At 40.9% G+C, this 13,014-nt stretch overlaps 1 protein-coding gene across 1 annotated transcript in view; it reads right to left on the bottom strand.

Annotated features, from left to right (window-relative positions):
- The window catches only part of COL22A1 (collagen type XXII alpha 1 chain), a 210,153-nt gene that overhangs the window by 16,494 nt on the left and 180,645 nt on the right, over positions 1-13,014 (bottom strand). Inside the window, exons 43-51 of the mRNA XM_086466066.1 lie at positions 10,229-10,273; positions 9,733-9,780; positions 8,453-8,566; positions 8,222-8,275; positions 6,005-6,058; positions 4,711-4,764; positions 3,216-3,269; positions 1,839-1,892; positions 955-1,008 (exon numbers count right to left, since the gene is read on the bottom strand). Of these exons, the coding sequence (XP_086322192.1) occupies positions 955-1,008; positions 1,839-1,892; positions 3,216-3,269; positions 4,711-4,764; positions 6,005-6,058; positions 8,222-8,275; positions 8,453-8,566; positions 9,733-9,780; positions 10,229-10,273 (531 nt within the window). The remainder of the gene's footprint in view (positions 1-954; positions 1,009-1,838; positions 1,893-3,215; positions 3,270-4,710; positions 4,765-6,004; positions 6,059-8,221; positions 8,276-8,452; positions 8,567-9,732; positions 9,781-10,228; positions 10,274-13,014) is intronic.

Below are 13,014 nucleotides of genomic sequence, written 5' to 3'. Positions count from 1 at the left end.
AATGCTGGAGTCTGAGCTGGCAAGGAAGACAGTGGTGACAGACATTCCCATATGTACCCTTACCCATACTGTCACAAACGCACCCTTTGAGGTTCAAAGGCAGCTTAAACCTTTGGTCTGCTGCACTTTCACAGTGCTTTAATGTTGGAGGGGTAATGCACAGAACTGTACCAATACCTAGGCAGCACATACAAAATCAGCATCTGCACATATAAACCAGGTATTTTGATGTGAGCACACAACTGGCTGCAGCTGCTGTGACAAGTGCTGCTCTACATACCAGTTGTCGTAATGACTGGGAACCTGGCTCTTCCCAGAACCACTAAGTCCCATTTGACAATTCACAGAAAGAGACTGACAATGCACATTCTTCATATAACACACAGTTGCAAGGAATGGCATTCACTGCCCAGTTTATTAACATTTTTTTTAGCTGATGGCTTCATGGCTCAGCTTTTTCCCCTGCCCTCAGCAAATGCAAGTACAGACTAAGTAGAGAAAATCAAATATAAAATCGCTAATCCTGGACAACAGAATTGTCACAGAGCAACCCAGAAAAGGCTTCTTTAAAGACACATCGTCTAAACGTTTTATGCCCTATAATCGTCTACTAAAAAATGGATCACTAGGTTTAATGTTGCAAAACAACCTTCTTTCTCTGCAATATTTACAGTAGTTGTAAAAGCAGAATCACTAAGTTTTAGTTTATTTATGGTAGATGTAAAAGACCTGTTTCATTTAGGATTGCTAGTGTGTGACTCTCAAATTGCTCAAGACAAAATAGTCCTTCTGGTGTTAAAAAAAAAAAAAAAAAAAAAGAGAGAGAGACATGCAAACAAGCTCCCTGCCCCCCCCCCCCCAAGGAGTCCATACATAGGCAGCTCCAAAAACAATAACTGGATGACTGGATGCAGGCTCTGACTGCCTGAGCAGAACAGTTTTAAATTGCATTACCGGTTCCCCAAGAGATCCTGGCTTGCCATCTTTGCCATCATTCCCAGCAATGCCCTGTAAATGAAATGCAAAATAACAGGGTATAAGGAAGGACTTGACATGGAAGATTGGTGTGGTTTTTGTCAGTCTGACTTTCACAGGGACAACTCTGATTCAGCATGGCATACTTAAGTTTGCCTAACTCTTCAAAAACTACCATACTTCTATAACTCAGCCCCAAACCTCGCCTTGCCACACTACTGTAACAGCATAAACTGTTTCCCTTTCCAATATGGCAAGTCTAAGGGGTTTCCTCCTTTTCAGCAAGGCAAGCACTCCAACAATCTTAAAACAGGATTCTAAAACCAGCTGTTATAAATAATTATAATGCCATTATCTTCATTCAGCTAGTCTACTTTGCACTAGAAATAGCTCTGGCCCTACCCCCATGTCAAATAGTAAACCATTTTGAGTTGGTTTTTTTTTTCAAACACATTTTCCGGAAGAGAAGAGTCTATGCTCAAAACACATTCTCTTGAGTCAGTGAAATTGAATTATTTTGACTGTGGATTCAGATAAAGACAGCATTCCAGTCTATGAATTTTTGTGCCCTTACACTGGAGCTGTTAGTTGATTTCTCTGCTTTGCATAAAAGTATTTCTTCCAATGAGGAGGCAGAGAAGGAACAGACCCAATTCACGTTGGTAATTAACACTTAGCTCTAAAGTGATCAAATACAGCATTCACACTGTCCTGGACCAAGGACATAGCATCAACATGACAGATACCATTAGAGATCATGCATAGCTTTCGTAGCACCTCAAAACTCTCATCTTTGTTTTACACATCTATGTGTTTATGAACAGTTTAAGGTATTGAATTAGAAGGAGCTGAATTGCACTCACTGGAAGTCCAGGCAGCCCTGGTGGACCCTGTGGACCTGGAGGGCCATCTTTACCCTGGAAAGAAAGCAGAAACACTGTGGGTCAGAAGCTCCTCAGATGCTTCTATCAGATGAAGATTTATCAAACAGAGTTTGACAAGGGACAACTGTGAGAAGATGGTTTTATAACCCATGTCACACAGTGTATGAGGTTTCCTTCAGTTCCTTCTAGTTTAAACTGGAGGACTTTCTATTCACATAAAACATCCAGTATTAGTTATAAGTTGTTACAGCTGAAGAAACCACTGAAATCACTGGTCTTTTTTTTCTGAAGTTTAATTATACTTAATATTTAGTCCTTAACTTCCTGCATGAGGTGTCCAGCTAGGAAGCAGAAGATCTATATTTCATACCTATCAAATGAGTAGTTATGAGAGTTGCCTTGATGGCAGTCACAAGAAATCCCTTTACTCTACAGGACTGGACAATAGCATCCCAGTTCTTTCACAGTGTCTCAACCTTGATCATCCATTTGAAATGGAATTTCAGCCAACCTGTCCATGTAGTCTCCGACCTTTCTGCTGAGAGTGCTCACTGATTTCATAACAGCTATCAGAAGGACCATCACTGTTCACTCATGATGAAGTTCAGGTTGAAATAGTTCTGCAACAGGCACCTTGCTCATTAGAAAACCTTGCTTTAGAAATTCATCACAGAATTACACAGTCTTAAACCGTTCCAGCTCAACAGAATGAATTACTCAGGGAAAGTTCTTTTTTTTTTTTTTTCCTTTTCAACCTGAAGTTAGCATCAAATTACCCTTCTCTCCCAGGCTTTTCTGATGCATTACTGTAAAGTAGCACCTGAGCATCCTTCAAATTAAACAGCAGTAGCAAAATTCTTCATGGACTTCTCAAAGGTTACACCTGTACTAGTATTTTCAGTAGTGCCAGTGAATCTTCTTAGATACTGGCATCTGAGCAGTCTGTGCTCTGACATCCTTCAGCAGGTTGCTGGTTTAATTTTGACAATCCCCACGCACAGTTCAGGTGTTAGCCTGGGTCATGAAGCATCCTGAAAGATTTGGTCATGCTGTTCTAGAGGCTAAGAGATGTTAATAGCAAGGACAGACAGACAAGAGGCACAAAAACCTCCTTAGAGGTCCCATGGATGGATTATGCTCTGGTTAATCTGGAGTGTTATTTGGTGAGTAAACAAAACTGCAAGAACAGAGTACTCTGTGGTTATTTGTGGAGGTCCTACTTGCAGGTGTAGAGTTGATTCAGGCTGAATATTTTGGGGAGCTTTCAAAGGACATTACATGGGTTTCAGCACAGCTTTACTTCACAGAGATAAACACAGGTGAAGCTGGTTGTGAAACACACAGCTTAGAGCTTACTATGTCTCCTGGGTTCCCTGCTGGTCCTATTGGCCCTGGTGCCCCATCTGGTCCCTAAACAAAATAAAGCAGAAACAATGTATTTTGTATGTTTATCATCACACTCTCTACCACAGCTGGCAGCACTGAAGTTTTCTTCAGTCACTCAGTTCAGCATTCGTGCCATCATTTCTTCTTTCATCACAGAAAAGCAGTGCCAACCTCTGCATTCAATCAGCCTCCAAAGCCAGAAATAGTCAGATATCTGAGTTTGATCCTGGCCCTTCCTTCTGAAAATAGGGGACAAATAGGAAAAAGCCAATTTTCTGACAAAAATAACTGAAGAACAGAAATTACGGGAGCAGTTTGAAGCAGTCTGTGGCAGGCAAACTTAGAGCCACAAGTCAATGCAGACAGAGGAAAAAGTCAGCAAAAGTTGAAGAAAAAAATATCTAGAGGAACATCACTTTGCTCTGCTTTGACAAGCTCAGTTTTACTTTACACATTTCCTCGCACTGTGAGTTTATTCAGAGGGTCTCGTAGGACAATTTTAAGAGTTTTAATCCTACTGAAATAAGCCTATGGCTGTGGCAGTATGAAGTTAATACAGACAAGGTAAATGCCTGTGGTTATTACCTTCTCATAAATAAAGCTCACAATAGCATAAATGACCTACAAAGCAGGTCCACGTGTTGTCCGAGCAGCAAATCATTCAGCATCCTTTAGGCACTGATACCATCTGAAAACAGAATTCTAATCTAATCCTCTGTCATTTAGTCAGTGCAAAGTAAATTCAGATTTGAAGAGACTGCACTGATCCTCAGAACAGACAAAGGCTGCAAGCCCTCAGCATGGCAGAGCTAAACTGCACTGTAAGCAGCAATATGAGTCACGACGACTGTGGGCAAGGAAAGGCAGTTTGGAAAGAAAGGTCCTTCATTAAGGAAAAAAACCCAACTCTTCGAGGGTGTAAGCAGTGATATCACAAGCAGGACAGCCAAGTTATCACTTGCACAGTCACTCATTTTTAAATTCAAAAAAAATGTAATTGTATTTGTGGAAGGAGTAGAGCTAGGGCTGATGAAGAGGGACACATGTAAAAGGCCTTTTAATTCAAAAGTAACCCACAAGATAGGAAAATTGGAGACAATCCAGTCTCATACCACTATGTAAAATTGAGAACAAAATACTCTTAGATCTGCTGGTTCTAGACTGAAAACTTATTCCACATATAAGAAAACACCTATATATACTACTAAGTAGTCTCTGTGGAAGAATTTTCATTACCATTGTCTTGTATAAAGAGTGACTGAAGCTTAGCATCCATTTACAGATTGAGTTGAAGCAATTATAATGAGTGGAGAGCTCTGTGACACTCAGAGGACCATTAGGAACCCACTTGAGAATGCAAATATAATGCACAGACAGATGGGAATGGTTCTTTCTTCCACATGGAGCTTGCAACAACCTTTATTAGCAAGAAAGACAGAGGGCCATCTTTGCAAAAGGAACTTACAGGTGGACCAGGGTTTCCAGGAGCCCCTGAAAAGCCAGGCATTCCAGGGTGGCCCTGCAGAACAAAAAGAGAGACTTTCTTTACATATGATTCACATTTCTATTTGTATACAAGTTAACTGGTGACAAAACATTGTGAGGTAACATCAAAATGAGAAAATACACAGAGAGCTGGTATCTATACTTAGCCCATATCTGGGGCTAAACTACAATAGTTGCTCTGTCATCCAATGACTCCTCACCACCAGGAAAGGGAACAAGGAAAAGGAGACCCATGGGTTGAAAAGAAAACAGATTTAATAAAACAGCAGTAACACTAACAAAGGTATACAAGGTTGTACTCAGTCAAAAGAATATGCAGCAGTCACAAACAACTGGAGATCAATTCTCAGGAGCAGGAAAACACACCCAGCAAGAGCCCCACAGGAGCTCCCTTTCCTCAGCAAACCTTCCCCCTTTATAATGACCACGACATTATGGGATGGGCTACACCTGGAGCTAACTCGGGTCAGCTGCCCTGGCTGACTCAAAACTGCCAATGGCCTGCCTAGCATGGCTGGCCTAGGATTCTATCCCAGCCAAACCAGGATAGCAGATTCTAAGGAAATAAAACCCATGGCTTTTTAAAGCAAAACCTAGGTTTTCAAAGAATGCACTTCAGAAATAAATGCAGTTAAATTTAAGGTGTACTTTTTTTAAAGTGTACTTCAGTCTATGCTAATGGAAGATGAGAACAGATATTGTGGAATTACACAAGGCAGGAGAACAGGCAGGAAACCAAACCTGTTTAAAATGTCCTACAAATCTCATTGAAGAGGTGCTGATTTGCACCTTAAACTGTTGACTCAGCCCTTGGCAAAATTAACTATGAAAATTTGCTCTAATTTAGACCATTCTCTTCTTTCCTCAGTCCCTCCTAAAAGAGGTCATCCTTATATTTATCTTCTAGGATAAATAGAAACACTGGCTTTTTCAACTCAAAGACATCTGATCTCCCAAATCTCATCTAGCATTGTCTGGGGAAATTACTAACGGTTATATAATGTAGAGAATTGAATGCATGCAATCTAGAGGTGAGGAAGCGGATCATATGGGAAGGTTTTTATTGGAGATGGGGATGGAAGCTTGTGGAGGACTGCTACAGTTGCACTGTTCAGCATAGCCCATTTGAGGTTTATCAGTGATGAAGAGCTCCCATCTTCCTCCTCTGTCTCTGAGAAGAGTGTTCCTCTGCAGACATTGATGAAGGAACAATCACAGTGATGGCACTGTTGGAAAGCACACTCTGTTTTTACCTGTTCACCTTTTTCTCCTGCATCCCCAGTCATACCACGGTCTCCTTTAGCACCCTGTTAATGAAAAAAAAAAAAAAAACACAAAAACAACCTATTGACAGTAACTTAGATTCAGTTCTGTATCAGCTTTTTGACCTATTTCATAAAGTACTTGGACATTTGAGCATAAAACTCATAAATTAGGACTGACTCCTGCTTGCTTTCCTCTTAAATTCTTCCCTAGACTTTCATTACCAACGTTGGAGCCAGGAATATGTGTGAAGAATGGCCTTTGAGCAAACCCAGCACAGCCCTTTTTTTTATGATGTAGTCTCACGGACTTGGAAAGTAGACAGGTTGTTAAGAACTTCACTAAATCAGATCTTGATAAGGAATCATCTCACCCAACAAAGGTGTCCACAGTACGAGCTAGTAATCTCCTCTCACTTCAGGGACAGCAGCAGTAAAAATGTCAATTCTAAGGTGCAGGCAGAAAATTCATACCCAGAAAGCGCCCCCCTCTGTCTCTCTCTTTCTGTCCTAATGACAACAGAACAGAGGCAGCTAATTCAAATGTAGGTGTCTGCACTATCAATGCTTAAAGTAAGGCAAGATGAGTCTCACAGAGTGAAAAAAACTGAGATGATGGTGAACAAATTATGAATGCACAGAACACTAATGAATTGCTGGTCATGGAAATTATACTCTGGTTTATTACATGAGAGCCAGGAGACAAGTAGGGGAGCGAGGGCTGCTATTTATTAATTAAGAGAGTCCTAATTCTTATTGCCAGAAGTCATGAAGCTGCTTATGAGCGAAGATCTGCAGTGCTACTGCTCTGTTTCAGAATGGGACCTAATATAAGTGTGGGTGGTGTTGGTAAGGACAATATACTACATCTTCAAAAGTGCAGAGCTCTTTGGGTCTTTCACTGCAAGGATCCTCCTATGTATTTAGAAAGGAGTCACAATTACTGTCTTTGTGTTTGCACCTTCTTAGGGGTCTTACAATATCTTCTTTCAACATTTGCAGACTCCGTGAATCTGCCTTTTTACTGAATAGAAGTTAGACTCTCAATTACTTGATTTTGTTTTAAGCATATGTGCAGTTTAAAAGCGGTCCTGTTACTTCACCTTCGATCTTGCTGCCCAAATCTCTGCTTTCTCCTAGCATATAAGAAAGCAGCAGATGTAGTACATCTGAGACTGCTTTGCATTTCTGGCAGTTATTGTCTTCATAGGTTAATAATTCTTTTGCAAATTTTTTCCTGGAACATATTTTCATTTTGAACAACCCTATATTTACTTTTGAGACTCTACTGCTCTCTCCACCACACTTTTAATTGCAAGATATAAAATTAATTCATGAATATCTATTAGCTTGTCCTACGCTCTAATAAGTCCAAATACAAAGATGTTAAAATAGCAGAAGTGGGTTTAGATGGTAGGTCAGTAATGCAGGGAAGTCTGGAGGAAACTGTGGCCCATCATGAAATCACCTTATCTCTCCTTCCATTGATTTGTTTTGATTTATTTCAGAGTAGGCAGTTGTAAAGGTTTTGACTGTGACCAGGCACTGGCATTATGAGCAGACTGATGACAGACCTCTTCATGGGAAATACTTGAAATGTGACATTGTTGAAATCCTTCAGACATTGGAAGTTTTATGTTGACTTATGTCCTTAGACCACTAGGCAGAAGCATATAGTTGAAACAAGGAGTTATTCCTATAGCGTGTTTCAGAAAACATTATGAGTTTGTGGTTAAAATCACCATGGCAGATAGGGTATATGGAGCCCAGCAGCCCATTGCATCATCCTTAATTTAAGTGATTCAAGCATATGGGATTCAAAGAGGAGAGGAACAGGAAGGGTGGCTACTGCTGAGGCTTTAATTTCTTCCTCACTTGATTTTGATTGAAACTTACTTTCAAGTCTTTATCTGCCATCAAAACACCAATATAATGAAATTCAACATCAAGAATCAGGCCCTTGACTTGTGTGTGCGTGTGTGAATAAAGGGATGGTAAAAGACAGCATTTAAGTGAAACAGTGTTCGCATGGGGAGCTGTGCAGTTCTGCATCCATGTGGCACTCTGGTGAATTGCCAGTATAAGGCCCACTCAACAGGCCAGTCCTACCTCTTTACAGACATGGATGCCACCAAGATCCTGCTTCAGCCAGTGTACTAACTAGTCACAAGTAAGTTTTCCCTAGACAACTGAAGAAAACCAACCAACCTTTGGGCCATCCAGCCCAGGTGGGCCTGCAGGACCTCTGGGACCAGCATTCCCCTGCAATGCAGAAGAGGTAGAGGTAACCATTAGTTTAGTTCATTGACTTCACAGGCATCTAAAAAAGATTCAGTAGGCTGTTGACACAAAAAAAAAAAAATCAACCATCTAAAAATATTATAAGAAAAACAAGGTTATGCCACATCCAAGGCATAGTCACTTCCACAGCTCTCTTACCATTTTCCCATCCTGGCCATCTCTACCAGGTGGTCCTCGGAGACCTTTATCACCTTTGAAACCTGGGATGCCTGGCAGTCCTGGTGGGCCAGGAGGGCATTCACTGCACACATCCTAGGAGAGAATATGGAGAAATAAGTTAGGAATAGACGGAAGGCACTGAGCAGACCCTACAGACGCCTATTACGAATGCAGCAGTGTGGTACTAGTGTAATACGTAGGCCTTTGCAGTTTCACCGCACTGGGTAGGTTTTGGGTTACTTTGCCCTATAGAACTGAAATGAGAGCAGTGTGGGGCAGAGCGAGGGTCAGTTGCTGAGGTCACACATGCTCCCATGGGAGTTTCCTATCAGTTCTAGTTGGACATGTCCTAAATGATCATCCAGGATCAAGAAACCAAGGAAGAGCTCTTCCTAAGTTGGAGTCAGAGAGCTGCAAAGCAAGATAACCAAGAACAACCTTGTTTTGAAGCTACAAGACTACTAGAAAACTGTGTCTACACCAATCTGAACAAATGAAGGCATTTCACAGTAGCAATCTTAACAGGGTCCTTTTGTTAATGCGGTTGGTAAAAAAAGGCAATTTTAAAATTTCTTTCAACCAAGAAGAAAGCATTTCTTGTGATGTCCCAAGTCCGTTTAAAAATCTCCCAACTCAGCCCATGTAAACCTGTGAAGATTTTGCAGTCAACACCTATCAAGTACTGACTTATTTCCCAGACAACTCTCTACATGGAGAGTAAAAGCAGATGGACAGATCTTCACTTTTGAAACATGGGTGCATTTGGGGTTAATTACCTGCATCTTCTTAGATGCACTGTACAAACTGACTTTGCACTCACAGTTCAAAACTACTCCAGTCCCTGTTGAAGGTATATGTGAAAAATCAGACATTTTACTAAAATGTTTTCCATTTCCTGGTTTAGGTAATACAACTCGACAGTGTTTATTACTGCTTGGTAATGCATGCCTCAGAAAGAGCTGAAAAAGTCTCAGAGCTTTTGTAACACACACCATGTTATAAAGATTTTTGTAGGTCATTTTGCTGCTGGGGATGGTTGAAAGGCATCGGATTTTGATCTCCAGAATGTGCTCTAGTGTCCCAATACCAGTGCAAGTAGGAGACTTGCATGTTTCAAGCTTTGACAGAGTGTTTAAAGGCACCTTTTGCACTTGTCATTCAGACACTCCCATCACTGGGAGTGTCCTAATGACTCCATCATTAGTCAGGTCTGAATCAAACATACAGACAAACTCCCACCATCATCAAAGGCTGATTACCTTTACTAAGAGATTTATGTCCTCTGGAGAGAGTAGGGGTGAGGAACCCTGTGGAATGAGAAATTTGTTATCTCAGGCAATTTTAAAAGGCATCATGATGCAAGAAATTTTCCTGAACACTCTTATGGACTCTCATTGCTTTCCCTTGCCCTGCCTAGAACTCACTGGGCCAAACACATACATCCTGCTCTATATTATCAATGCACTTCATCACACCTGAGATGAGTTCTTGCTGAGGGTATTGCATAGTAGTGCTATGAAAGTGCCTTTAAAATTTTGGCTTTTACTTACATGCAGGACATCCAGGTATTTTCATACTGTTCCAAAGCCATCACAGATATTTTTATCTTAACCCCTTAGGGTTCTTAGTGTTTTTCCAGTTGCTCTGCTGGAAAAAGCAGCAGTGGAAATGCACTGAAGTGCAATTGGGAGGTGAGATGTACAAGCGGAAACTGAGTTAAATGGAAGACGTTAATATAGAAGTGAAGTTACATACCGGTTTTCCAGGAGGTCCTCTTTCCCCTGGATTTCCAGGTAGACCCTACAGATCAAGACAAAGAAAAAAAAGTGGAATTATCATACAATAACCCCCCTGATTCCTCCCACACTGCCGACTGCTCTGGACAAGCATACATTTTACCTTCTGCCACTGAGCACCACTGCTCCTTGCATGTGACAAATAGTAAACTTCTTTAATTATCTGCAATTTTAATGTCCTCTGAACCCCTCCTAAATCTCACTTATCTACCGTATGACCTTGTTAAATTTGTCTGAGTCACACAAAAACTGAAATTGTTTTAGCTTGTCTTCTGGTCACAGGAAACACTATGGACTGCAATAGTGTGAAGGATGAAGCTTTAAATCCCTGAAGGCACATGTTAACATGCAAAATCAAGACCTTGCTTTGCACGAGCCTTGCAAACAGGTCCCTTGAACCTGAAATAGCAATAAGCTTTTTTGTTTGTTTGTTTGTGGTGTTGTATTGGTATCAGTTTTCATGAGATGAAGGCACAGAACTGACTAGTCTCCTTAGAATTTAAGGTCCAGGAAGTCATAGTTTGGAAAAGTGACACCACCCCTGCTGCCACCACCCAAGTGGGCATCTCTTCCCTGTCATTAGTTTATAAAAAAAACCCAAACAACAAAAAACACAAACAAACCAAAACAGAATATTATTTTTAAATATTTGCATAAAGTAATGCTTACATGGGAAACTGAATCTTTTGAACAGGATGGTTGGTGACTGTCCGGATGGTGACAGAAATTTGCATTGCAAGAATCCTTGCAGTGGTGATTCAAGCTGGACTGCGTGAGAGTTCCCCAAATTATTCTCTCCTAAATTCCTGTATCCAGATGGCCTGTTACCTTGTGTCATCACTCAAGCATATGTATGTTCTATCTATATTGAATACCTTAAAGAACATAAAAATATCTTCTATCTCAACCACATACAAAAGGCTGTCCTTCGTGACCATTTTTGCATCTGCAGGAACAGTTTCTACTGACCATTTAGAAGCATCTTATCTGGGTTCAGTTTCATTGATTCTGCAGCAGGACCCACCTGGAGAGGTCTTTGAGGTGGTGCCAGGTTCACCACCCACAGTGTTAATCAACTCACTGAAGATACAAGTAGTGGCTTTCAAGCAGTCTAGGCTCAGGGGGACTAGGGGACTCTCCGAGACTCTCCAAAATTTCCACTCGGAAAGCTCCTTTAAAAATTGGTCAAATGCTTTGCCAGGAAGGGGACTAGGCATTCTGTCAATCCCCTTGTCTCAGGTTGATCCATTGTCTCCAGTCGGTTCGTTGTATTATTTATGCAGACAACCAGAAGGGGAGTTACTTGGCTACCTGGGACTTAAGCACACTATGTGTGCACGCAGGCAAAGTTGTGATACTCTGCTAAGCCATAATTATAGCTATAGAGCAAACTTTAATTTCATCCTTGTACCTCATTTGTAACTTAAATCCCATATCTCTTGCTAGAGGAGAAAGAAAATGGGAAAACATTGGTTGTTCTTTTTCTATGTCCACATTAAACATTTCTGGGTGAACAACAACCCTTCAGTTACCTTGACTTTCTAAGAGATAAATATTAAACACACACTGAAGTGGAGCTAAAGTGGAACTGAAGTAGTACTGAAGTCCATGGATGAAAGCTTGTTTCCAAGGAACTAAACTTTCTGCAGGTGAGCACCAAGAGAAGATAAGGTGTGAAGAAGATTCTTAGCTCATAGTTCCCCACAAATGTCCTTTTGGGGAATTGAGGAAATACAAGGAAATGTTATACCATTTATAGTTTTGCTTCTTCCACAGAGCAGCAGTGTGAATGTAGAAGATTGTGGGATATTCCCAAAGTCCCTTCTCTTTCACAGATGCTAATTGGTCATGCTTTGGGCATCCTCTCCACTGTGGTTCTCAAACACTTCTGTAAGTGGGAAGAAGGTTGCCTAAATAACGATTACACAGATCTTATATTCCCAGACCTACTTGTCCAGGAAGACTCACACAGCTCTTGCTTTAAGGAGTGTGATGCAAAGCAAAGACTTGAGCCATCAGTATCGTCCTGGATCAGAAAACAACACAGAAAAGACAATTTAGAAATTTTTTTCATGCTGACTATTAACATAGCTATCAACAAACTATTTCTACTGTAGGACTCCTTGACAGCCTTTTGCTTAGGGATCTGACACATGACATGGTGCTAGCAGTGGAATTTGAGCATTTAAAGAAGATTTATTTAAAGGAGAATATAGGAAAATACTTCTTCATTATGAGAAAAGACACACAAGAAGGGAGTGACTAAAATTGAGATCCTAGGAAAGATTTAAGCATGGCTGTGATAGCCACATGGTATCAGATTCCCTTGAGACAAAAAGGGACGGGCCTGTTTTCTTGAACACTGTATGATGTGGAGCTGGTCATGTCTTTAACAGGGTGCAAATAAGCCAGCATAAGAAATTAAGCTATGTGCCACGGCTGACAAATCTGAAAACCACTGCATCCCCAGACAAAGTAAAACAGTTAAAAGGTATAAGACTGCCAAAAGACAGTGTCCTTTGAGGAATGCTTGTCTGAGCTGAAATGAACAAACCAGATGTAGGATGATAGCACTCCAGCATGTTGCATTATCAGAGAACAGGCAACTGGAAGTAGAGTCCAAAGTAGAGGAAAGGTTTCTGGACAACAGAGGCTTGGAGTTAGAAAAAGGCTGACAACAAGGGCCAAGCTGCAAACATTTCTCAGAGCACAATGAAAATGCTAGATGTAAGGCACAGTGCATCT

This window comes from Leptosomus discolor, chromosome 5 (genome assembly GCF_034619465.1).
Source record: "Leptosomus discolor isolate bLepDis1 chromosome 5, bLepDis1.hap2, whole genome shotgun sequence".
Lineage (NCBI taxonomy): Eukaryota > Metazoa > Chordata > Aves > Leptosomiformes > Leptosomidae > Leptosomus > Leptosomus discolor.
Note: the sequence above shows the minus strand (reverse complement) of the source record. Positions and strands in the feature narration are given on the sequence as shown.